Consider the following 27,684-nt stretch of genomic DNA (forward strand, 5'->3'; position numbering starts at 1 on the left):
GAGAGAGAGAGAGGAAACCAAACCCACGGCTGGATGTATAATTTATTTTAAAAAATAAAGATGCCATAACTTGAGCTTCGGCGTGTCATGCGCGCTGATGTTTGTGTGTTACTGTCTGCGGAGACCAAAGTGCTGCTCTGTTTGCAGTACCTATCAAGTAGATGACAACACAGCTCTTAGCCTACAGTGCTTAATGGACTTTTTATGGGTTTGTCTTGTGATCGCATGACCTATGGCACCTTGGCCTCTCAGTGGTTCTTGGCAAACTAGATCAGAAACATGCCGTCCTCCTGTCTGGCGTAAGTGGGGATATAAGAGAGGGGTAGATTCCCAAACTAATGAGGCGGACAACCTGGTGCAGCAGTTTACCACGGCTTTGTTTCTTAGCCTGACGAGTCAAAGCGCAAAAAATATGAAAATCTTAGAGAGCGGGGAAGGATAAGTTGTTCTACAAGTTTTGCCCCTGCATGTGTTTCTCTATCACGCCGCATCCCATCACTGCATCCCCTCTGCAGCAAAGTTTCCCGTGGCAGCTGTTTGTTCAGCATTTTACCGTGACTTCTAATTCAGTAAGACACACGATACGAAGTAACATTTGGGAGCTATTTAACTTACTAGTGCTCTGAAGCATGGGGTGAAAATTACGCAGTGCGAGACCAAATAGGAGCTGCACAATGTATTTAAATCTTAAATTGCCATCTCTTTCGCGAGAATTAGCACCCTTCTTTCCGAGTGTGTGAATTTTGACTGCATTTAATTGCGAGTTTGCGGACTGTGCACATTGGGTTATTTGAGGTGCTTCCTGGGGACAACGTATTGCCATTGTACAAGGTCACAATGAAAGCGCAAGAGTAAAAAAAAAAAAGTATTAAAACTGAAGTCAATTTGAAGCTAAAATCCAAATAAATAAATCCGTTAAAGACGCCAACATTGTTCTTTATTTTGTTTTTTTAAACAGGATACCACATGACACTCAAGCATCAACTCCCCTATGAACAAAAAACAAAACAGCAACATAAAGAAACCATTGCAAACAATAGATAAATACGCAGAGAACAAACTGCATTTGTAGTTGTTCAACCCTAAGAAGAATTTCTGCTAAAAGTTTAGATACATAGATGATAATTCAACATCTTGTAAATAAAAAATGAAATGAGTGTTTTTACTATAAAAAGGCTAGATCACACAGGATACATGATTTCCTGACAGGAATGAAGTTCTCATTTGATTTGTCACACTTTGGAGCTCTGAGACCTTCAAGAAAGAAAAAAAAAATCCCTTGTGGTGAAATGCACCCTAACTACGCTATGTTAGTCCTGTGCAGAGCTGGGCATGGAAAGGCTGTGGACGGCGTGGAGGCTGACATTACTGGCCCTCCTCCTCACGCAAAAATTGGAACACTGAGGAGAAATCTTTATTGCCGTAACCACGTGCGCACATCATACGATACACCTGATGGGCTAAGGAGCCGAGAGGGACAGGCGTCTTTGTGTTGGTTGCTGTGTTCTGAGCGAGGCCCAAGTCCTGAAAGAAAAAAAAAAAAAAGCCCCACATACATTAGAAACACAATCAAAGCGGAAAATGTCATTCTGAAACCACAAGTTAGAAGACCACAGTGTTGTATTAATGAGTTGCTGTCATTAAAGTAAGGCACAGAAATAAATACACCATAAACAAATACTTTATGAATGACAAAACACTTATTTAAAAATAATGGTGCTGCTGGCAATAAGCCGTCGACATCACTGAGAGGAAATGTTATGACTATAAAATAAAATTCCTCCCTCATATGTGTGACCGTGAGGTTTACAAACTAACCTTAGCCATTAGCTGAGTGCCAAAGCCTCCCTGGTAGTTATTCCCAGAGGGGACTCCTTCCATGACTCCTGGTACAGGGTTGTAGGTGTCACTAGACCAACACCGGCCTGAACTCATGTTCAGGATTTGGGCCAAAAGTTTGGGATCAAGACCAAGTCTGGGATTTGAAACCAATGTTAGAATTTAACCACATGATGTTATTTGTCATCCATTTTCTGTAATGCTAAGTAAGCGTTTTCACCTGATTCCCAAGTTCATTGTCTCAGAAGTCCCGATCATTCCAATAGCTAAAAGCATGTTGTTGCAAATTTTAGCAGCCTACAACAAAATGGTAATTCGTTAGGTGACATCTACATTTCTCATTTTGTGAAATGGTTACGAATGAACCTGTGGACACATGATCAGTGTTTCTCAGAATCACAAAGGCCAGACAACGGCTCACACCTGTCCAGTTCCAACTTGACCGCAATAGATCACATTAGCTCCCATGCAGCTCAGGAGTTCTTTAGCAGCAGTAAATTCCTCCTCTGCTCCTCCAACCATGAAAGTCAGTTTACCCGAGCTGGCGGCACCCACACCTGGGAAAGGGAAACCATGGTTACATACAACATCTGGTATACAGTGCTACATTTTTTTAAAAGTGTCATTTGTTTGATAAAAATTTAAAAAGAAGGCAAATTATCTAAGTAGTAACTAATTTTAAAAATATACTATCCATAACCACGCAGCCTTATTAGCAGCTACCGTTCTATGCTTTACACATTCAGCATAGTGTAGAAGAACAGATTTCATTAGTACATCCAGGGCTAGTGGAATATTTTTAGTTTAATATGACATTTATAAAAAACAAAAAAAGAGAAAAGATCTTGTTGCATTTTTTTTATTAGTGTTCTGCACTCCCAGTTTCCTGCCTTCTTTAAAATAAAGGTGCTGTGATTCAAATGCAAACAAAAGAGACCCACTACGAAGAAAAAAGTAAATAAAAGGTGATATTCTGTCAACTCAAATCTTGTAGGTCATGGAAATGACAAAAATGAGACTGTATGCGAGGTTAAACACACAAAAAATAAAATAAATGTATAAAAATATAGATATAAAATATAATTAAAATCCCTCCAAAAAAGACTTGAATGAAAAATTAAGATGATCGACAACAAATGGAAGAGCTAAAAGCAAATAAGTTGTAGATAAATGTATTTTCTCCCACTGTTGGTCAGGATTTGCCCTAATATAAAACCAGCTGTTGCTGGATTCTTTTGTGCATTAAGCATGCATTCAGGTTCATATGGGGTTAAAACCTTGGCAAATATAATAACCAGGTGCAAGCCACTGGGTGCCAAGAAATTAACCAACAGTGTCTTATAATTAATCTTAAAGTTTACAGGAACCCAGCAGAGGAGAAGGGCCAGGATGGGCGGAATATGTGACTCCCTAATCCTTCTGCGCAGTCTGCCTGAAGCCTTTTGTATTAATGGGAATCTAGAAAGACACTGTGCTGGGAGTTACAACAGGCAAGCTGAGAAGCACGAAAAGCATGGGTAATGCCTTTGAAACTCATCCTGAAACAAGGTACATTTAAAAAAAACAAACAAAAAAAAAAAAAACAACCTGTGTGTTATGTTGTAAACCAAAAGCTTTAACAACTACGCTGGCATATCAATGTAGTGCCTCTGTGTTGTTCAAAGGAACAGCATGGACACTTGGCCGAGGCATTTAACAATATAACAAGTAGCTGTGATGAAAGAGATAACCACGACTTCTGATTAACTTCATAGACACGCAGGAAGCAGTTAACAACATTCACAGCTGTGTCATCTGCACAACACTGAAAACTGCCTGGATTACAGTAAAGTATAGACGGAAAATTTATTTGATATTGAAGAGTAGTGACGTAACGGGGACAAGTATATGGATTTTATTTTTTTTTATTTTTTTTTAAACTGCTGGTAATATTGGATATAATTTATCATTTAAATATTACCAAAATGTACTCAAAGGCACATCTAAAAAGATGAAAATCTGAGCAAATCTATCTTATAAATTGAAACTAGACACAAATGTATTTATTTTATAAGAACATTCAGAGAGTCTAGATTTAGGTTAAAACTGCTTCTTTCGAATAAGATGTGGGATTTGTTGACATCATTTAGGTTTTGGGAGCGTGTGTGTGTTGCATTCGGAATGTGTGTGTAATCCATTTCTTACACCCTGTGTGTTGTACACTAACTAACTAGCCAACAGTTTGCAAGGCTGGGATGATGATCAATTCCAAAGCTAATGTTTTTTGCCAAATGTAATTCAGACTTGTCTAGAGGAATTCTGCCATCCAATTCCATGTCATAGACATTCAAAATGAAGCCTTCCTTGTGATATGAACAGTTTTGGACATTGATTTTCCTTTTCAGCATCCCTCTCTTATTTCTGACTGTGGCCTTTGGTACAGTAAAGATTTCAGTCTGGTTTCTCAATTGGTCCTAACATTTATTCACCCAAAGAAACAACTTTTAAAACACATGTTGACTCAATTATGTTCTCTCCGTGTGTGCTTTTAAGTTTAAGCTTACACCACACTGCCACTGTACTCCTTTTGATTTCTGCCTGACAGAAAGAGAGATGTTCACTTCATTTCGGGGCTAAAGCCTGGTGACTGACGTGCTGTCAGAGCATGACATACGGTTCAGATTGCATTACTTAAACTGCCGCCACCACACAAAGAAGTTTGAGCCAGAAAGCAGGACAACTTTAATCCATGTGCACTACAATGGGGTGGACGCATATAAATCATTAGTAATCTTTAGAGCCAGTCCATAAAAAAAAAAAAAAAAAAAAAGGACCAACTTCAACTCAAAGAAAGTGGCTGTCTTGACAGCGATTAGGTCAAGTTCAAAGAAGCTGTGCTTCTTTGTGGATCTCAAGAAAGCCAGAGGATGAGCGCGCGCGCGCGCACACACACACACACACACACACACACACACAAACACACACACACACACACACACACAGCTATAAAGCATCTTTGAAGGCAAAGCCATTTCTCCTCCTTTAGCACGATGGTGGTATTTCTTATTAACAAACACTAAAACAAATCAGCACGAGTGACACTGAACTTGCTGTGATAGAAAGACGTATTTGGATGTCTTTATCTATTCAAAGTTAATCTGGATGTATTGGTAAAGACAGTGTTCATTAGAGTTGCCATTTTAATCATCTAAAATTCAAATTGTCAAAAGCTAATCACATTTTGTGGTGCTACAGGTTTGACATACATAAATCTCACAGAGTTAACGTGGATCCATTTCCATGTTTAGATTCTTGTGCTATGCTAAAGTTACTTAGCAAGAAGCCAGCAATTCCACAAATACCATAAAGCTGAACCAAAATGCTTCTATCCAGGGAAACAAAAATCTATTCAAATCACATAAAAATTTTTTTTATTCATCTTGGTGTAGATTCTCAGTTTATGAAAAAAGCTATTTATATTGTCTCTTTAGGACCACCCAACTTTTAAACCAGCTTTGTACTGATTAACTGCCCCTTGCAAACAGAAGGTTTGAACAGAAGGGGTGGGGGTGGGGGAATGAATCCCCTGTCACTGACATAGAAACTGAATACTGGAGTAGTCAGAAGTCTCAGCTTTTGGCTTGGAGGAGTTACTTGCATATCCAGTGCTGTGCTCGACAACTTCCTGACTTTTTTGTTTTTGTTTTTTTACATTGATCTGAAACATGTCAGTGTGGCAAACAAAATTTAATATTAGAGAAAGATAAGCTTAGTAACTACAAAATGCAGTTTTTAAAATTATTCATTTATTAAGGGGAAAGAATGGTTTTAAGTCCAGACTTTGTTAGGTCACATCACAACCTTCCTCTTTATTTTTTTGAGCCATTAAGAGGTGGACTTGGTGGACTGTTGTGTTTTGGATCAACGTCCTGCAGCACAATCCAAGTACATTTGAGCTTAAGGCCACAAACTAAAGGCCAACCATTCTTCTTCGGGATTTTCTGGTAGAGAGCAGACTTTAACATTCCATCAATTATGGCAAACCGTTCAGGTCCTGAAGCAGCAAAGGAGCTCCACACCATCATACTACCACCACCATGTTTGACTGGCATGATGTTATTTTTATGAAATGTGTTAGTTTTACTCCAGATGTAATGGGACACAAACCCTCCAGAAAGGTTAGTTTTTGTTTTATCAATCCACAGAATAATTTCCCCAAAAGTCTTGATGATCATCAAGATATTTTTTGGCAAATGTGAGATGAGCCTTTGTGTTCTTCTTGGTCAGCAGTGTTTTCCCCTTGGTACTCGCCGATGAATGATATTTTTGTTCAGTCTCTTTCTTATCGTTGAATCATGAACTCTGACTTCTCCAGTTCTTTAGATAATGTTCTGGGTTCTTTTAGTGACCTCCTGGATGACCTCCTGGAGTCATTTTGGTAGGCCGGCCACTCCTGGCAAGGTTCCCTACTGTTCCACGATGTTTCCATTTGTGGATAACGGCTCACACCATGTTTCACTGGAGTCCCAAAGCATTACAATTGGCTTTGTAACCCTTTGCAGACTTATTGATGTCATTAACTCTGTTTCTCAGCTGTCCTTGAGTTTTTTTTAGATCATACCACTGGTAAGTTTAAATAGCTTTGTTCCCCCTTAATAAAGAAATCATTATTTAAAAAATACAAATAACTGCATTTTGTATTTAATTATTTTAATCCAGTTATCTTTATCTAATATTTAAGTTTGTTTGATGATCTGCAGCATGAAACCACTATGGAAAAAAAAAAAGAACAACCAGGAAGGGCAAATACCTTTTCATAGCATTTGACCTTGTCCATGGTTGTTAACCATCTACCATTGTTAGCCTACATGAAAGAAAAGCTGCAATGCATCAGTCTCTCATTGCTATCAGAAGAATGTCCTCAGGAGTATTAAGATATAAGGACAGGTTATTAATACCCTTAAATTACTTTGTCCTACACAGTAATTTAATGGGAAGCCAGCAATTTCACAAATACTATAAAGCTGAACCAAAATACGGTACATCTATCCAGGGAAACAAAAATCTATTCAAATCAAATAAAAATTGTTTATCAAATAATCAAACTCCTTAACTGTAATATGTTTGAAAAACACAGGTGAAAATAATAAAACGAATAAATAAAATATTAAACTTACCTCCTGATACAGGTGCGTCCATAAAAACGGCCCCCATCTTCTCAGCATCAGCAGCCATTTCTTTTGACACAGCTGGGTCAATAGTGCTGGAGTCAATGAGTAGGGAGCCTTTCTTTACCTTTCTGTTGATAAAGGTTCAATAAGTTTAGATAAATCTGAGATAAGAGATAAGGGAGCATGACATGCAGCACATATTCAAAGAGAAGCAAAAATAGTACTTAAGAATGCCATTGGGTCCGGTGTAAACGTCGATGACATTGGGACTAGAGGGGAGCATTGTTATAATACGATCAGCCTTCTCTGCTACCTCAGCCGGATTATCCACAATCTGAGGAATAAAGACCCCAAAAACAAACAGGCACATACACAAAACAAAAAAAAAGTGTTACAAGATGTACAATCATTTTATTTTTTTAACACAAAGATGCGCGAACATTCAGCTTAGACTACCTGAGCACCCAGCTCTTGCACTTCCTTGCAGGACTCTGGGAACACATCGGTAGCAATGACTGGGTATCCATGCTTCAGCAAGTTCTTCGCCATTGGGTTTCCCATATTTCCCAGACCAACAAACCCCACCTGTGTCTTTGAGGCCATAGACCTTGTGGATACTGGAAAACAACCACCAAATTGAAGATTATAAGACACATTGTCCCCGTTATTTATGCGGAGAAGTAATTTAATTTTAATAATTACCTGAATTTCAAATTACAGAATTAATTAATTTTATTTAAATATATATTTAGATTGAAATCTTCCCTAAAACACAAAATATATTCAGTCCATAGTGCATTTGTCCTGCAGTATCAAAGTACCACCATTTTTAATGTTTACTTAATTAAAGGGCATCATTCGTAACACAAACTTATTTCAATGTTAAAAGTTACGTGTTGAATAAATACCATTGTTGTGCCTTGGTATTAACATTAAAAACAGATACAACACATGCCTGTCTGGGGGAATTTTAATCACTGCGTTTTGTTTATTCATATTCTGAATAATATCTATGCTATCCAAAAGACAGCATTTTTTTTCAAATATTTACATTTCTCCCCCCTCATCAGTTTCTCTAAACAACTGTAAGATGTTATAAAGATGAAGACCATGTCTATGTCTACAGTGTGTAGTGGTAATATTGCATAATGTGCCTTGGATAAAAAGGCAAGACACGGTAAGACGTGAGACCAAACGATGACAATTTTTGTCCTGGACCGTTTTGAAATAATGAGTAGTGTGTAGCTCTGGTAGACAACTCGCCGTCAAGGAGGGTGTAATCTTTAACAAAAAAATATCCTTAAGCAGTTAATCGTCAACAGAATGCCCTGCAGCAGCTAAACTCAGTCCAGCGAAATTTCTACTCAAACTTCTCTCTCTACATTTCAAGAAAAAATGCCGTTTTCACACCACGAAGATCCTTCAAAGAATAACTTTGGGTTGCAAAGTACGCGAGGCGCCCTACGCAGTGCGCACACGGTCTCAGTTTACTGTACTTACCAAACACAAAGTCAACATGCTTGCAACACCTTCCTACTAGATACCGAGACCCCCTCAACACAGCAGCCATACTTCTTTCCTCTTGACCTTACGTGTGACGTAATAGTACGTGCAATGATGACGGCTGAGCCCTCCAATCAATTTAGAGATCTGCACAGTACCGCCTACCGGTTTCTGCCACTGAGCTACAGGGGAGGGTCAAGACTAAAAAAAAAAAAACGTCCATTCTCTTCCGCTTATGCTTAAAACATAAATAAATAATAAATAAAAATAACAGAATGCCCAACAGTTCACATCACATACTATATTACATCTTGTATTGTATTTATTCTATTTCTTATAAATTAAATTCTATTCACGGTGCCTGTGGGAAGTAACCTATGTATTCTGATTGAAAAGAAACTAACATTCTATATACACACATATACTCTCTCTTTATGAATATATATCTAGAAGTGTGCCCGATTACGCACATGTGTTTTCTTAAATAATTTCCCCCAGGGATCAATAAAGTATTCTGATTCTGATTCTGATTCTGATTTCTTGCAGATGACCAAAGCCACAGCTCCACGGTGTTGGAAGAATTATTCAGGTCCTGTAAATAATTATGCCAGTAAATAACTAATATTAGTATTTTTTTGTTGAAGAAAAATTGCCATTTTACTCCTAAATATTTTATTATATAACTACATTGCTGGTGCTGTTTTTAAAATACATAGTAATCATTTGTTTGATACTTTGTTTTGATCTTGGGAGAAACATAAACGAATCCCACTAAAGTAAGGTGTGTCATGTGAATCTACACATTGCTACAACGTTATCATCGATGTATTCTTTGTAACAAAGTTATTAATTATAATGTCACAATTTCTCCTCTTAGTGGCCCTTTACGGAAATGACGTAATATTATTATTCCAGGAAGGGGGCACGGGGAAAGCACTGAACTGCGTCAACAATTGTTTCTGTGATACGTTGGGATTTCAGCTGCTGCCCAACATGACAACTAGGTATGTTCATGGTTTATTTGATAATTTAGATGAAGTATACGACTCTTGGTATTTCAATCTGATCTGCGTTTGTTTTTAGAGGTTTTCTCGCGACACATCGTCGCGAGCTGTTTACGTTAGCTTTAACCTTGTCCCCAATAGCACTGCTCTCTCCGCTGTTTTGTCGTGTTTAATCTAACGCCATGTATTAAGAGAGTTAAAATGGATATTCTACCGAGTGGTTAGCGTTTTTTTAGTTTAGTTCCATTGTTTTGTGGTTATTAGTCTCCTAAGAAGTATGTTGCTAGCATTAGCCAGTTAGCTGTATAGCTAACTTAGCCAGATGTGGTCAATGTTTTCAAGTTAGGCCTCGCCACGGATTCAGCCATTTCCATTTGCGATTTTTTTTTAATTTGATGTTATACTTAGGGTTGATAACTTTTTCGATTGATGTGGATTATGGCTGTGTTGGCTGAATTTCCGATCATCGACTGGGGAAATGTTTTGAGTCAAAGGCCTAATTACGTCGAAGAAAAATATTTTGGCTAAGGCCCAAATGGAAAATCCCTCCCCCTTCTTACTCACGTGGCCGGGTTTTTTATGTTGTTTAACTTGGTGGTAGTAGGCCAATAAGCTTTGTTTTTCTCTAGTTTTTCTTATGAGTTGGCACTGTGTCACCTCGCGTGCTAGGATATATCGTCATTAAGAGGCACAATTTAAAATTCAGTGGTAACCCCTCGCGTATTAAAAGAGTAGATCGCGTATGAATTGAAAGAATGTATTCAGTATCTAAAATGTGGCTAAGTATAAATTACAACGGAGCCATGCTTCATCCAGGCTTATAAAGTAGATTCCCTGTTACTTTACACTTACAAGAAGAATACCCGATCTCCCGGATTGTTTGCAATAAAAAAACCCAACAAGTGTTTTTGTTTGTTTGTTTGTATTAGATCGTTTATTACAAACTGTATTAATTTGAAAAATTACTTTCGCGTGCAGGTAAAGTGATCAGAGGTATATACAAAGTACAAATTAAAAGACTGCTGGGTAATGTGTTTTCTAGCTTTGGAGAGCTTTCTTTGCTTTGCTTTCAAGAAAATAAATGTTTAACTAAATCTCAAGGATACTATCATATTCTAATAGGCTTTTGTATGCCTGTCTTTGTTATCAGAGTAACTTTGTTTCAGCTTTCAATATTTACTCTACTGTGTCAGGGTTTTTTCTTGAGATTAACATCCTGAGATCAACTGAAATGTATAATCAGCTCAGGACACACTCCAAGGGCTTTAAAGCTGACCCTAAACCGTGTGTATAGTTATGGGTTGGTTTCTAGGGGTGCAACGATACACAAAATTCACGGTTCGGTTCGATACTTTGGTGTCACGGTTCGATATTTTTTCGATACAAAAAAAATGTTCATGCCTTTTTAATTTGTCATTTATTAAAATTATAAATATATATTTTAACTCAAAAGTACAGTTTTTAAATTTAATGTTGCTGAAACAACAAAGTAATAAAAATAAATAAATATGTCTGATTGAGGAATCACTCATCTTTGGAAAAGAGAGTTTATTACAGAGAAATGGCTCTTTCCAAAATAAAAGCTATACTATACGCTTCTTCTGGGGCATACTCTCAGCAGCATATTAAACATATCAGGTCCCCATAAGGAGAATCATGTGCTAACGGCTGTCTAAATGACTCTGGTAAAGTTTGTAGCATGCGTGCTTGTTGTTTTTGTCTGCTTCCACTTGTCTTTGTACTAGGATGCTGTCGGAGTAAATGTGCAGTCATATTCGTTGTGTTCCCACTAGTGCTGTCAGCGTTAATCTCGTTGAAATGACGTTAAAGCCACAACACGGCAAATCTCTGTTAACGAGCTACCGCGGATCGCCCTGTGCGTGGGGCTGGACGGCCAACACATTAATGAGCTAACTGCGGTAACACACTAGTTCCCACTAATGTAATTGAGCATTGCGTGGCACATCCAACATACTGTTTTACTTTAGTCCATTACGCGCTTACCTTCAGGGTCATACGTCACATGAAAACCAAAATAGTTCCAAACGCCAGATCTGAATTAGGGTGGGGGGTAGAGCTGGGCGATAGAACGAAAACGATATGTATCGCGATATAACTTTTTCTCGATAGAAAAATTAAACTATCGCGATAGACCTCGCCGCTCTTGTCCTCTTAAAAAAAAAAAAAAAAAGAAAAAAAAAAGAACAGCCAATCCAAATTAAGTAGCGCAGAGCCGAACCAATCACAGCCGCAGCGTCACATCACGTGACTTGTTACGTACAGCACAAGTGCCAAGCCGCACATGTGTATTTGTTTGGAAAGCAGCCAGCCACCGTACTGCCCGGGTAATGGAGGAAATGAGTGTGCCGACTAGAGAAATCAACTGAGCGTGACCGAAGGTTACCGAAGAGAAAACAGATGATGGTTCCAATGCCGGAGAGATTGTCGAACGGAAGAGCCATAGAAGTTCCGTAGTGTGAAGGTATTTCGGCTATTTCAAGTCTGACAAAAAACAGAGTAGCGTGCACTGTAAATTGTGCCGAAAGCAAGTCTGGAAATACAATAAACTGGTGCATGCGCTACGTCCACACGTACCCGGGTATTTTTGAAAACGCAGATTTTTCTATGCGTTTGCACCTTTTGTCCACACGTAAACGGCGTTTTTGGTCACTGAAAACGAAGATTTTTAAAAACTCAGTTTTTGCATTTACGTGTGGACTAGAAAAACGGAGAAAACGCAGCGTCAAAGGTGTGCGCATTTTTTGACGTCACACTGTGCGCCACGTTATTGTTTCGGTGAAATGAATTTCTACAATACTGTTACTGTCAATTCTACTCTCTGCAGTGTTTAAATGCTTACATATACACACAGTTACTGTCCCTCCACACATACGACTCGGTTCTGCTTCTATGCCCCAGCTTTGTTTACTTTTTCCCACCGAGGCTTCTAGACTTCTGATTGGCCAACATTTCTGCACGGTTAGGAATCTAGCGCCACCTGCTGCTTTGGCATGTTCATAGCAGCGTTTTCCTTCATTTCTCCCTTTATGTGTGGACGGGATTATTTTTTAAAACGAAAACGGAAAATCTCCGTTTTCAAAAATACCCGTGTACGTGTGGACGTAGCCTCGGTCTCTGACTGGAAGCGCTAATTCGTCATTCGGCTTTTGTCAGACTAAAGTAACTGTTAAAACTGTTTGAAAAGCTAAGCTATACAACAAGGAGAGATTGAGAATTTCCTTTTAGTTCTCAGTTTATTTGATATTGACAAAAGTTAGTCAATTTTGTCTGTTCTTCTGTAAAACAAACTAAGATTTATTTTTAGAATTAATATTTTGTTTCTAAGGGGACTTGACAATTTAGTCTGTTTTGTTTGTTCTATTTTGAAACTTAAACGCTTTAGCGGCTGCCTTTTGTGTAGTTTGCAATATTTGCCTTTATTTATCTGAAAAAGTCTCATGTTCCTTAAGTACATCTACCCTGTTGAACTTATTATGGGAAATAAATATTTAAATGAAAACAAGCTGCTGATTATTTCACATTTTACTTGTGAGCAACGGCACATTTAAATCTTACAAATATAGTTATTTGGCTTATATCGTGATAGTTGGGGGCAGGGATAGCTCAGTAGGTAGAGTGGTGGCCCCATGATCGGAAGGTTGGGGGTTCAACTCCACTGAACGGCTACCCTGAGGTACCCCTGAGCAAGGTACCATCCCTACACACTGCTCCCCGGGCGTTGCACTGGTGGCTGCCCACTGCTTCACTGGGTGAATGGGTTAAATGCAGAGGAACTATTTCCCTATGGGGACTAACACGCACACTTTACACTTTACACTGATTACTTTACACTGATAGATATCGTTATCGCCTGAAATGAAAAAAACATATCGTGATATGAAAAAATCTTATATCGCCCAGCTCTAGTGGGGGGTTCAATTTGCCATGTTGTAAGGAGAGCTTAACTTCTGTCTCGCTAGCTTGCCCTGCGCTCAGTGAATCTGCATTCGACTACTCCGCCTAGGCTGCACTGTCGAGCGCAGATCCACTGAGCGCTCAACACAGACAGCATCGTCAGAAGAAAAGTTGATAAAATAAATTTAAAATTTTGTATTGTTTGATACATATGCGTACCGAACCAAAAGCACTGTATGAACGGTTCAATATCGATACGAGTATCATTGCACCCCTAGTGGTTTCCTGTTGTAATTCTTTTTAATTTTTTTCCTGACATGTTCTGGAACTAAAATGTCACGACTTGAATAAAATTTGGTTGTCATGAACCGTGGCTGAGTTTACTGCTGGCAAATTACAAGCTTGCCAGCCATTTAAATCAAATTCTTAATGACAGTGTTGAAGTTATTCTTTTTTTTTGACTTAACACTTTCACAAGGACTTCCCAATGCTTTGATTTCATGGAGGTTTGAAAATAGGAATCCATACCGCTTACCAAAATGAAATGGGACTTGAAGTTCAAGATAGATTTGTCCATCCACTTGCTAACATATCTTAAGGGCTCATTGAGAAATGTCTGCAGATAATAAGGATTGTATTTGCTGTGTCAAACTAACTCTAGCTTGCCTGAAAGCTAAACTGGTTAAAAACCACCATTTACGTTGGAATACTTTTTATATTAATGTAAACTAAACAGTTCATTGAATAAATATTTAGGGGTAGTAGTGTCTGAGGAGGTAGAACAGGTCATCTACTAATCAGGGGTTTAGTTGGTCGATGTCTGACTGCTGTAGTCTGCAAGTATTTGGACAAAACCCCGGGTTATTCCTAATATGTTTAATGGAGTGTGAATGTGTGTGAATATTAGACAGTATGCTCAAGTAGAGTGGAAAAGCGCTATATAAAAAAAAAACAGTCTATTTATCATAAATTACATTCTATGGCCAAAATTTAGGAATCGAATGATTAAACCTTCATTGAAGTTGACTAGTTTGTCTTTTCACTACTCCAGTCATTTGTTGTACTTGTTTCTGTGGGCATTTCATATATATTTGATTGCTTTTGTCTTCCTTTGTAGCCACTGCTGAGTGGATTTTATGGCACTGCTCCTGGATAGGACATTGTTAAGCAACAACATGGACACGTCAAATTTTGCCCACGTCATCTTCCAGAATGTGGGGAAGAGCTACCTGCCCCATGCTGCGTTGGAGTGTCACTATACCCTGACACAGTTCATCAAACCGCATCCAAAGGACTGGGTTGGCATTTTCAAGGTGAATGAGCGGAATAATAAAGCACGATATATAATTATGATCAATGAGGACTATGAATCCATGATGGTACTAACAGAAGTAGTCCAATGTGTATTTTCATAACTAGACCACTAGAGCACTTTATGTGTGATATAATGGAAAGTAAAAATACTGTCTGATAATTTAATTTGTATTATGAACAGCCTGCAGTTTACATCTAGACTGTCTGTTGTATAAACTATTTTATCTATGGAATAAAAGAGAGATTTCAAGTTTATCCACTTGAAACTTGACAGAGGAAGTGGAGCATTTTAACCTCCACCATGTGCTTGGGTGTCCCATATGGGCCTTGTTATAGAAGTGCATTAAATCCAACCCAGTAGCTTTACATTAGCCTCATCTGCATTGAATCGTGACTTTAGGCTTATTATTAAGACCAGCATGCTTTTTATCTACTGAAGTTGAGATGGAAGCTAAGATTAAATACATCACATTAACGAACCCAGCCTTATGGCTCTTTCTCTCTCAATCTGCTTGTGCTGATTTTGTTAGTTGTCTTCTGAATTAAACAATGGCTAAATAATGAGTTAAAGCTAAATCCACAGCCAAATTAGTTGTAACAGTGTATTTCCTCAGATGTTATAGCTGAAGCATATACGAAGAGACAGAACTGATAAATTATACTTTAACAGTGCCACAGGTGCACACAGTTGCATGTAAAGTTTTAAAACATGTGTTAACAGTGGCTTCCTTTCCTAATAGAAGTATTAAAACCCCCAAATTCTCTTGAAATAATTTGCAAATATAACTGCTTATCTTGTAGTTAAAAAGTATGTTACCTTTCTTTTACAATTTGGACAGGTTATAATGTAACAATATTGTAATGCTGACTACAGTGTCACTCATTAATAGGTAATTGCAGGATTGTTATATAGGATTCAACTAGACTGTCTGTGACTCATAAACTCACAGATCGTTTACTCGCATTGAGACTGCAAAACGTGTGTTACTTTAGTGGAAAGGAAAAGATGACTGAAGATGAAAACTTCAGTTTTATATATATATATATATATATATATATATATATATATATATATTATTTGCAGCATGCACTCATTCTAATGTCATGCTATAGTTCAAGTAATACAGCCCAAGAAATAGGTTCAATTGTTAATTTCTTTGCAATATTGATTCAAGCTCCTAAGTTTACTGTCCTTGTTATGTCAACTATTGATGTGTGCACTTTGCTTTACATGTGATATTATTGTGGGTATATGCAGAGACACTTTCCCTAACCTCACTGATAAATTAGGTCATGCCTTCATATTGAAGTTGGATCGTGTATTATCTGGAGGCTGTTTACATACCAAATTGGGTACTGCATTGTGATACCTCATCACATTGTGTTTAGCCTGAAGGTAGGCACCAACTGGCAGCATAAATCTTAAAAAAGTGTATACTTCTTCCCACTCCCTTTCAACATGTGAATTAATCAGAATGTTTTTTTGTATGTAATTTGTATAGTATATTTTTTTTCTCTCATTTCTTTTCTAAATGTACTTGTATATTGTTCACATGTTGAAATAAATTACCAATCAATCAATCAAAAAAACTACAAATTTCTTGAGCTTCCAAACAATAGAGCGTCAGCAGAAAAGGCTGAGTGCAGGATTTTAAATTGTATAAATCATTGACACTGTTGACAGACGTAATGCTTGGTGCCAAAGCTCTATCATTTACCTATCCAGGCAAATGATAGAGCTTTACACACATTCGCGTGAGCTCCAAAGAGTAGTTATAGCTGCTTTTGGCACAGGCTCGTTCTTCCTTTCAATGTTCCCACTAAATAACTCGGTAACCTGGCTTATTTAAGATTCAGGATTCAAGATTTTTTTATTCGTCACATGCATAGTTATACAAGTATTATATTTATATATTATACAAGGCTTATGATTTATTAAGAGGAAATAGAAAAGCACAGCAACCTTCAAACTAGTTTGGTCAAATTAATACTAATCATATTAATAATTAGATAAAGTAATTAAGGTCTTGATGGTAAATGGATTAAGGAAATGTTTGTTTTAGTATGGGTCCCTGTCGGTTTGATGTTGTTGTTCCATAACTGCAAGTATGGAGCTGGTGCTAGCTGTTTTCGGCTTTATGAAGGAATGTTGAGGCAGGTTGTCAGCATTGGCCCAGGAGAAAGCTAACCCAACGTTATAATTAACCTCTCTGACCACAACCTGTCTGTGTGATTCATGAATAACTCTTGAATTTATATAGGCTAATTGGCAGATAGATGTTACAGTACTTCCTGGGGGAATACTGTCACTCACTTCTGTCAGCATTCTTGCTGAAGTGCTGATGAAAAATCGTGTTAAAGCTGAAGAGCATGTTGCATAGGTAGACGTTCAGACTTCTTTTAGGTTTTGGAAAGTTTACTCTTACAGTGTTATCTGTGTTTTTGTCTTAGTCACTGATCTGAAACCAGTGTTTTGGTGTTGTTATGGTAGCCTTACACTTTCTCTGCCTTTTGTCTAATATCTATGAGGAAAAACAGGAATTTACAACATTGCAAAGTCCTCTGTTGTAATTTCCCTACAGAGGTTTCACCCACCACCACCACCTCTGCAGCTCTAATGAGTGGACTGGTGAGGGCTAGCCTTCAGTAATGACACTCACTAACTAGGTGCATGTTTTAATTGCTTCCTGTTTTTTACTGCTGGAGGCTGGAACTGCACTGGGGGTTTTGGAGCACCAGGGCCTTCTATCTCTGGCTCTGATGAACACTCACAGTATTGTGGCTGCAGGCTGTTTGCACACAGGTGAGAAAATAAACTGCCCAGACGTTGCAAAAAGGCTTCCTACATGCAGCTTTCTAGAAACACAGTGTATCTGCAGTGCAATTTGCTTGTATGATTTTTCTTTTCGTTGCCTTTTTTTAAGAGCAGAGTTTTGAAAGTCACACCACAACTTAACCAACTTAGGTGTAATGGTGTAATGGGGTTTAACTGGGCTTGTTGTAGATGCATGCTTGCGCCTGGGAGTGCACACCAAAAACCAGCAAGCTCAATGTGACACTGATTTTGTTTGACAGTTTTATGGCACCAGTCTGAAGTTATGGATGTATTTTCTGCACTTCCCCCTCATCAGTCATCAGTTAACAACACATAAAATACGTATAATTAAATTTTGGTTTTCATTTTCAAGTTGCCTATGTATAAAATTTTCACCTATTTCCACTTTCCTGTTTGAAGTGAGTTGTAGCTACATTTCCACAGCTAGGCTTTTTCATGATAAGGGCCAGACCACATGCACATGGTTAGCAGGAGTGGTTTCCAGATGATAACTTTTGTAAATGAAAAAATATTACAGTAGGCATGTCCTTACACTATCATCCGAAGATAGATTTAAAGCCCTGTGATTACTGCAATAAACTAGTTTGAGATATTTTGGAAGTGACAGCGTGCGGATTTGGGAAAGTTCCCCTGTTAATCCATCCATTGCTATTATGCTGCACTGATGTGGTGAGGGTGTCTTGTTGAATGAATTCCCCACAATGTCTCACAGGTTGGTTGGAGCACAGCGAGGGACTATTACACATTCTTGTGGTCGCCTCTCCCTGAGAACTATGTGGAAGGCACTGCAGTGAACAGAACAGTGGTCTTTCAGGGTAAGAGCATACATACTTTTCAGTAACTTTGACACCTTTTAATAACTGAATATCATGTGGGTTGGTGAGTGAATTGTTAAGTGTGCAGTTGTGGACAGGATGGATAGAGGAGAAACTTTTCCCAGACATCTCCATTCTGGTGTTAATGACATTTGAGTTAATGTTCTGTTTTTGTCTTTTATACCACCCTTCATAAACCGGCACAATTAAAGTGATTTGCCAGACCAGGACTTAACACTTACGTAGTATTTGTGCTCTTTTTGTGCCTTTTTTTTTCTCTCAGTTTATTGTAACTTTGGGTTAAGTGTTCAGGTTAAGATTCGCTAATAACTGAGATATGTTTAGACTTGTGGAGGAATATGATTCGTGTTGCTCTGTTGTCTAACATTGAGCTCACTGACTGAGTGATTTACTTCCCCCAGGGTACTATGTTCCCAATGATGATGGCGAGTTCTACCAGTTTTGTTATGTGACCCACAAAGGGGAGATCCGAGGGGCCAGCACACCATTTCAGTTCCGTGCCAGCAGCCCCACAGAGGATGAGCTGCTGACTGTGGAAGATGAATGCAACTCTGACATCCTGGTGGTCACCACGAAAGCTGGCATTCTCGAGGTACAATTTGCCTGAGCAGCAGCGCTCAGTACGCATCGATTTTCATTGGGTTTTATTTTGCTTCAATATCAATTTCTAGCGTGCACAGTTGAAAATTATGATTTCAGTCGTATGTTACCAGTAAATTAAGCTTTTAAAAATACTGAAAAGTGTTTTTGTTTTTTCTTGGCAGCAAAAGGTGGAAGAAGTGCAACGGGAGAAAGATGAGTTGCTTAAAAACATGGCCCTCCTGCAGCAGGAAAAGGAGGAACTGGAGGCTGAGAAAGAGAGCCTGCAGAAGGCGTGTGAGCAAGAGAAGGAGAACTGTGCTCAGCTGAGAAGAGAGAACCAAGTAAGCTGAGAAATGCAGTATTTGTAGCAGTTTTAAAACTTGTAAATAACACAAAATGCCTTTTTCAGGCCATGCTATATATTTTAATAGTCATTAAAATAAGCAGCACATGTGGAAATCAGTGATTTATAGTATTAATGCACTGGCTCTTGCATGGACCTTTTTACATTTGGCCCAGCAGTCTCTTAGCACCCCCTAGTGAAGGGGTCCTAACATGCAGATGTATCCAAACACATGATGTACTGAAAAAATAAATCACACACTGATGGATATGGATGTCTGTATTATCAAAGTTGTAATTCTGCTTTTTATAGTATAACATTAGGTCTTAAAAGCATTGTCAGTCATAATTCACTTTGCCATTTTCTGCCATAAATCTGCTGGTTTTAAAACGGCTTTCAGATGAAAACATGATTACAGATTTTGTGGCTGTTAATTTTATGACTAGACTTTTATATGATTTTTTTATGGTGTGTGAATATAAAGATTCCAAAATTCTGCCTATAAACAAATTGTAAAATATTCATTTCATTTTTTCTTGAACATTTAAAACTCTCTATCAAGCCATCACGTTCATTTTGAATTAGACTTGTATTTCAAAGACAATAAAATTTTAATGTTTTGCACACATTTTTCCTCAAGCTTTGAGTCAGAGATGGAAAGTTGTATGTTAGGAAGTTAGGTACTGCAAGAAGTGTTGTATTTTTTTTATGAATTATGAGGCTTTCTTTTTATTTCAGCTGAACTTTACTTCTGTCTTATGTCTCACAGGAAGTGCAGCATTCTTCCCAGGCCCTGCTGGAAGAGAAAGAGGAGGTAAAGAGGAGACTGGATGAGGCCACAGCCAGAATCATACAGTTGGAGGAAGATCTGATTGGAGTGACACAGAAAAGCATTCAAAAGGAAACAGAGCTAGACAGGTGAATTCTCAGTAAAAGGATTGTGGCAGATTCACTAGATTTTCTAGATTTGTTTGTTTAGATGTACAGAGAGTTATTAATGCGAACATATGCACTATTTAGTTATATATTGTTTTTGTTTCTGTTTCTCCAGTCTTAAGGACAGACTTAAGAAACTTACAGCAGAGAAGGAGGTTCTTGAATCTCATCTTAAGAATGAAAAAGATGAGAAGGAACTCTACAAGGTAATGCTCTATTTTTGTTGATATCAATACTAAATCCTCAAACTTACCAATATGATCTTTAAATAAAGATTCAATGTTTTGTTTTTTAGGCACACGATTGCACGGTATTTTATTGTAAACGGTACATGCCTTGTTCCGTTTTCTGGCGCAATTGGTGTTTCTGTGTCTTTGTTGTGGTATGTACTGCACAGGAACTGGGAGTGCCACATACTGTTGTGCTCCCACAGAAAACCTCTACCTAATTTAACTTGCACCATCACACTGCGTCTGTTTCAAAAGGACGACTTTATGGGCCTATCTCAATCTCTGTTTTGTAATTGAGGTCATGCAACATTTATTTTAATATGGTCTTTGATTGTGATCGGTGTTGTATAAATGAGGTAAAAAACCCCACTCTGTTTGTGTTTTATAACTTCTCGTGTGTGTGTGCGTGTGCGTGTGTGTGTGTGTGTGTGTGTGCGCGCGCGCCAGATTCACCTGAAAAACCGGGAGCTGGAGAACACTAAGTTGAGTGCGGAGCTGCAGATGTTGAAGTCTGTGGACGTAAACAAGGAAAACGCCATTGCCCAGTTTAAAGAGGAGGTGGGGCGCCTCCAGGCTTGCCTCACTGAGAAGGACAAACAGTACAAAGAGATCCTGGCCAAAGTTTCCACCTTGGTAAGAAAAAAAAAAGATTTTTGTTTTGAGGTCAGAAGTAGATAATAAACCGTATTTAATATAATTCATTATTATATCATATGAAATTTAAAGATTTCCAGTAGAAAGAATAGGAAGAGGAGAACTGAGATGTAATAACTGATCTTTAAAGAGAAATGAGAGTCAGTCGCCTTAAACGTGTTTACTTCTTGCAGGGAGATGTGAAAGCCCTGAAGGAGCAGCTGCGGCAGAAGGAAGAACAGCTCCAGGCTAACCAGCAGCAGTCCTCTTTGCTGGCTGCCGAGCTGAGAGACGCCTCCAGTGCACGCGATCGTACAATGTCTGAACTGTACCGCATTAAACTTGAGGCTGACAACCTCCGCCAAGCCAAGGCTGAAACTCAGGCCCAGTGCGTCCGCCTGGAATGCCTGGTGGAGCAGATGAAGGCAGAGGCCACGCAGGAAGCAGTAAGAGTGAAACTCAAATAGCCAGACAGCCTTTCGTGTTTAAAAGAGCTTCATTTGAAGTTAAGCGTATTTAATATCATGGTAAACAGGCAGATCAAGAACAAGGATTAATGTCTGGTAACATCTAAAATAACACATTAAATAATAAATATGCAAAAGTTCAACATTTTTCAAAATTATACATCAACTTTCATCAAAAGTTGATGTAAGAGGGTGAAGACTTTGTGTCATATATTTAGATCACAATAGCGTTTAATATTTTGTCACCATAAAGAAATAAAAGATAATAAATCATATCGTATATAATTGTCCAGTTGTGTATAGGTATGCTGTTTGGTTGAGCACTGTGTGAGAAAGTTAACGATATGAAAATAATGGAAACAGAAAACGTTTCTCCCACACAGTTTTTTTGTTTGTTTTGTTTTGGGTTTTTTTAAACTGCTTCTGCATTTGAAAGATGTTGTAATTCTTCTCATACTTGCTGTTTTTATTGACCACCAGTCTCATGCTAAAGAATCACTTCAATATAAACAGTGATAGTGATTATAGTTAATGACTCACAGGAAGTTATATCGCTGCACTGTCACAGTGGACCTTGCAGTTGGCCGGAGTTCTGATCTGTTCTGCTGTAATGTTTTACATCAACAGGCCAAAGCAGAGGACGAAGCTGCTGCAGACCCAGCTGTTGTAGCAGAGCTGCAGAGAGAGGTGGAGGATCTAAAGTTGCGGCTGCACATGGCTGCAGAACACTACAAGGAAAAATATAAGGAATGTCAGCGACTGCAAAAACAAGTGCTGAAACTCTCTGAACAGCAAGGGGTAGGTCCCCACGGATACCAGCCAACATACTGTATTCATGTCCCAACAAGTGAAAGAACAGAATTTCCATTTGTATCTTTGTAACACTACGCCTGCCTCACTTGTACTAGTTAATGCCTTCAGTCATTTTGCCAGTCTTGACTGGAAAGAAGTGCAAGCTGAAAATGAAAATTAACACATCAGACAAATTCATTTTCATTATCATTCAGTCTGACTGTATAAAAGAAAGTTTATTTTAATTTCACTGTAGATACATCAAAAATGGAAACTGGAAAATTCAATCTTGGTATAATTGTTCCCAGTTTTTATCTTTTGTTATTTTGGATTTTTACAAATTCTTATAAGTAAAAGTAGCTCAAGCCTGTGTTAATCCTTTCATTCATTCATATATATATATATAAACACACAACACAATATTTTATACAGATAAGATGTATTTTCATCTATAAATGTCATTGTAAAATACATTGTAAATATGTTTGTGAATTGGTTTTTTTTCTGCATTTGTTGTTGTTATTATGTCTTCACTACATTTTTCTCGTCTTTAGGAGCTGAAGAGAAGCTCTGCCCAAGAAATGATGGCAGTTCTTCCATCGGGGAGTCCAGACACTTCTGTGCCAGGTACCCAAGTCAAATTATGAAGTGAAAAATTATCTTTAGAAAACAGGAGTTGTGTAGTTCCTTAGACAGTTATCTTCTATTTCTCATTAGCTTTATTTTGAACTCTTGGTTTCTCTAAATTATGTTCCTTAGCAGTTTGGTGATACGTATGTAAATTTTTTATTTTGCAGAGGGTTTTTTTTTTTTTTTTTTTTTGTTGAAGAATAATAAACTAATAAAAACATAACTCTATAGGAAGTCCAGGTTCTGCTGATCCAATGTTGGAAGCCATCATCCAGGAGAAGCTCAAAGGCATCAGCAGAGAGGCGTCGGACAGGAACGACAAATACAGAAAATGCAAGCAGATGCTGATGGTAAGAAACATTTTTTTTGTTTATTTTGTTGCTGTATTTTGTCCCAAAATAAGATGTTCAAACGTGTGAGAGACTTTTGTAGTTCAATGGTATGAATAAAAGAAACATTGCATGCTGAAGTACGTGGAAAAATCTCAGCTGGTGCAGACCAATCTTTTATTTACTTTGACTGTTTATAGGTCCTGCACCTCTGATACCTTGTGAGCAGTGTTTTTGTCATTTATTTTTCTCCTCTGTGTATATTGTGGTGTGATGAAAACTGAATCATGTGTTGCCCTTTAGGAGGAGAAGGAGCGTAGCTGCATGTTTGCTGATGAGCTGGCCAAGATGGAAGTGAAATTTAAAGAGCAACTGAAGACCAACGAGAACCTGAAGCTGCAGCTGGCAGCAGAGGAAGATCGTTATAAGGTTAGTGTAGGCAGAGTGCAGACACTTAGCACAGCCCAAGCTGTCAGCTGCCAGTGATGCTCTCCTTCAAAGCAGACCTGATTTGGACTCTTCTGTGTTTTTACCGCTGTGTATGGCTGGTATAGCTCAAGGATCTAGCCTTTGATGCTATCTCTCCCCTTGAACACAGTTTCTCTGACAGTGTTGTTTATGAGCGGGACGATCTGTAAGACGACATTTTACTGCTGTTTATGTCAGGCTCTGGAGACAAGCAAGTCTTGGCTCACAGGACTCATCTCTGGTTGCTTGGCTAATGCTGTGCTTGGCTCAGGTCAGGCGGATATTTGCTTAGTGTCTCACAGGGATTCAAGCAGGTTGTTTTGCTCTGAGCAGTATTGTGCATAAATCAGTCCTCAGCAAAGAGAAGCCTTTTATGGCTGTGATCAATTAACGTCACGCACTATGGTCTGACTGTATTTCACTTACACATTTTTTAATCAGCAGCACATCAAGAGTTTAAGTATATAAAGTGTTTCTTCATTCTTCTGCTTTTGTGCCCTTTACTTTCTACAGAGCCAGGTAGCTGAGAAGGGACGGGAGCTAAAGGAGCTTAAGGACACACTTGTGGTTGTTATGAAGGAGAAGGAAAAACTGGAGGGGGTTAGTGACAGCTTTCATTTTCTCTTTTATAGACTCCTTCCATTTTAAAAATTGCCTGAAATGTGCCATTCCCCTGCCATTTTCCCCTCTCCCAATCTGGTCTGTGTTTAATATGCCTCTAATTGTAGATGCAGAGTAAATGACTTCTTATTTTCCATTCCATTACTTTAGGCCACAGCAAGGTCCTCACTGACCTAAAATGTTGCTTTGAGGTAATGCTGCTAAAGTTAAGAGGAGGAGAATGACCCAATTTGAGGTTTAGACTGTAAATTAACTTGGCGTCTCTTACTGACATAAAAACACAGAATCCTGTTCCCTTTGAAAGTGAGAAAATTCTTTTTAATGAAGGTGTTAATTAAACTGCTTTTGTGAGCACAACAAAAAGCCCCCTCCCCCCAAAAAAAGTCACAGCTCTGTGTTGGGATGGTGCGGCTTTGCCTTTTTAGCTGGAGAGCCACACTGAGATAGAATCAGATATGTGGCCGCGATGCCCTAAAGGTTAGAAAAGCAGCTTCTCTGTCTGGAAGGCTGCGGGTTTCATGACGAGACCAGCAGGATAGAATCTGAGTGGAACAAGTGAAAAAGCAGTGCGTTAGGCTCCAGTGGAGCTGCTCCATGGTCAGCAGCAGGTTAGTGTGTGGTTGTACTGGGCTGTGAATGCAATCAGGTTTTTTTCTGGAAATTAAGATTATATCTTAAAGACATGTTAAAACAAAGTGTCCTCACTATATGCACATGATGGGACTGAATTTTGTCAGTGGTTTTTGCTGTTGTGAAGAAATTGTTTCAATTCCCCTTTTGCGTCAGGAGCTCCAGAAGGGCAGCAGCAGGAAGGGAGATCAGGGGACCAGTGAGAAAACCAGTCTGGAGAACCTCCAGTCCAGTGTGCCTTTATTCCTGCAGTACCCTGTCCCGTATGCACAGGATACCCCTACCCCTCTGTTGGTTTCTCAGAGCCCCAGCAAGCTGCATTTTGGGAACCCTTACTCCATCTCGGACTCAAAAGGTTTGTTTTCTTTTCAGAAGTCTTCACTAAACATTGCAGAGATGAGTGACTTTTTATTTACAGTAGCTGTGTCTCTGAAAATCCTCCTGCAGATGATGCGGATGAGTTCTCAGATGACCAGCCACTTAGGCTGCCCCCTGTAGGCCCGCCATCCTGGGACAGCAATGTGGTGTGTATCCAGCCTACCCGCAACCACAGCCGGCCAGAAGGCCATGAGGAGTCAGAGGAAAAGCAAAACAATAATGTAATATTCTCTCTCCCATGTGCAGTATGCAGTACTTCTAATTTGTGTCATGTGTGTTTGATTATTTTAATGCCATTTTGCGTCTCCCCCTGTCTCTGCTGCTCTCAGGGTAATACCAGCGAACAGCCCACAGTAACTGAAACTCACAGCACATTTGTGAATGACGGACAAAATGCCTTCTGCTTTGATCCCAGGTAACCAAACTCTCCAAGTGTGTTAAACTTGTGTATTGACGTGTGTAAAAACGTCTGCAGCACCCCCCCCCCACCCCATTAGATGAAGCGCCGGCCACCCACGTTGCATCAGACGGATGCTCTTTATTAGCCGTGCTCCTGTTTTGCCCACGTCTTTGCTTGACTGCTTATTAACGTGAGCTTTCTCTCCCCTCTTTCTCTTCTGCCATCCACTTCCCACGCGCAGCATGGACATGAAACGATGTCCCCTCTGTGAGGTCATCTTCCCACCCAACTATGACCAGAGTAAGTTTGAGGAGCACGTGGAGAGCCACTGGAAAATCTGCCCCATGTGCAGCGAGCAGTTCCCGCTGGACTGCGACCAGAAAGTGTTTGAGAATCACGTGCTTACTCACTTCGACAGCCACCCGCTAAACTTCGACTAGATAAACAGAAAATCAGCACATCCAGTCTGCTTACTTCCTGTCAACCACTCACAACACTTTTCTTTTTTTTTCTCTTCTTCTTTTTTTTTTTTTTTTTTTTGCATGTAATGGTGTGAAGATCCTCTCTTTAGGACTATACTGAATTTTGCTTCTTTTTTTCTTTTTTTTTTACTTCACCTTAGAGAAATACTTGGAGCTGATTTAACATTTAAAAATGAAAATGATTCAGTGACATAGCAGGGCTACCAAATTTGTTTTCACACCATTTTCTTTCTTTTAAGGTGGAAGGTTTCATTTAATTTGGATTTTAAGGATACTTTTGGGGGATAAGACTGTTGTACGCATATATACGGACTTTAAACGGACAGATCTTTTAGTCCACACGATGTAATGAATCAGGGAAAGAGATAAGTGTTTACCAAACTTACATTTCAAACATGCAGCCAAATCTGCCCCCTTACACTGTACACGTCATTTAGTCAGACAGCAACCTTGGTGCACTATATGCAGTCAGGGAGAACTCTTCAGTGATTATATCCATACATGATTATACAGTATATGCTCAGATCATCTATTTTAGAATAATTAAAGCCAACAATATTGTGACAGCCTTGATAATTTATGTACGACTTTTAGGTTTCCTTTTCTTTGGGTTTGAATTATTTAATTGTGTCTGAATCTTTAAGAACTTTCATATCATCAGCTAATCGCTGCATGCCGAGCTTCTGTTGACCTTCCTTTTGTTCTTTTCTTTTACAGTAATAACTTATTTCATTCATAGAAATGTTTCATTAGTTTAGTGAGTTCCATGTATCTAAAATGAATTAATAAAATCTGTCTAAAACTGAATTGTGTCCAAAGAGTTAATAATGCAAACGTCAGAAGAGCAGAGAAACCTTTATTGTAAAGTAACAAACGTTTACATGAAGCAGCTTCAAGAAGAAATACAGTACGTCACCACCTCTGGTTTTACCGTTTCAGATATATACTTCCATACTTTTTTTTTTAAACTCCAGAAATATATGAAAATATAATTTAATGCACTTGACAATACATTCACTGTACACTATATCAAAGAGTTGTCTCCATACTGGCAGTTCAGTTTTGCCATGATTCCTATTTGGACTTTAGTTCCTTAACACAAACACCAAGCTGTGAAAATAACCTAGTGGCTCAGATTCGAGAATTTCACGCTCGGTTTTCAATTACTTTAATTATTAAGTCTTTACAAATGGCTAACACATTTTTATGGCACAAACTAAGAGCTGCATGTGTTCCCTCGCAGCCTAAGAGCAGGACTATGAGAATGCAAATGTGCTGAATATACTGACACTAGTTCCTCTTTTCCCATTATCCATGACAGACAGCTAGTTTTGTGAGACCTGAGACCTGTACTATGAAACAGGAT

General features: G+C 38.7%; 2 protein-coding genes across 2 annotated transcripts; one reads left to right on the forward strand and one right to left on the reverse strand.

Annotated features, from left to right (window-relative positions):
• Positions 1-640: 640 nt before the first annotated feature.
• On the reverse strand, positions 641-8,575 carry hibadhb (3-hydroxyisobutyrate dehydrogenase b). Its single transcript, XM_085365782.1, has 8 exons — positions 8,490-8,575; positions 7,446-7,606; positions 7,214-7,323; positions 6,996-7,117; positions 2,263-2,396; positions 2,060-2,136; positions 1,819-1,975; positions 641-1,524 (listed from the first exon to the last, which is right to left on the reverse strand). The coding sequence occupies exons 1-8, from the start codon at positions 8,557-8,559 to the stop codon at positions 1,366-1,368; spliced, it is 990 nt and encodes a 329-aa protein (XP_085221908.1). The 5' UTR covers positions 8,560-8,575; the 3' UTR covers positions 641-1,365.
• An 832-nt stretch (positions 8,576-9,407) lies between these two features.
• Positions 9,408-27,062, forward strand: tax1bp1b (Tax1 (human T-cell leukemia virus type I) binding protein 1b). The gene is made up of 18 exons (XM_085366605.1): positions 9,408-9,496; positions 14,529-14,724; positions 18,274-18,376; positions 18,799-18,989; positions 19,162-19,320; positions 20,092-20,240; positions 20,374-20,464; positions 20,936-21,121; positions 21,316-21,567; positions 22,216-22,386; positions 22,935-23,007; positions 23,242-23,360; positions 23,643-23,768; positions 24,321-24,407; positions 25,215-25,413; positions 25,506-25,657; positions 25,766-25,851; positions 26,078-27,062. The coding sequence occupies exons 2-18, from the start codon at positions 14,548-14,550 to the stop codon at positions 26,274-26,276; spliced, it is 2,520 nt and encodes an 839-aa protein (XP_085222731.1). The 5' UTR covers positions 9,408-9,496; positions 14,529-14,547; the 3' UTR covers positions 26,277-27,062.
• The last annotated feature ends 622 nt before the right edge of the window (positions 27,063-27,684 follow it).

Source organism: Diplotaxodon limnothrissa, linkage group LG11 (genome assembly GCF_057381915.1).
Source record: "Diplotaxodon limnothrissa isolate DT_005_m linkage group LG11, D_limnothrissa_male_GT1.1, whole genome shotgun sequence".
NCBI classification, from domain to species: Eukaryota; Metazoa; Chordata; class Actinopteri; order Cichliformes; family Cichlidae; genus Diplotaxodon; species Diplotaxodon limnothrissa.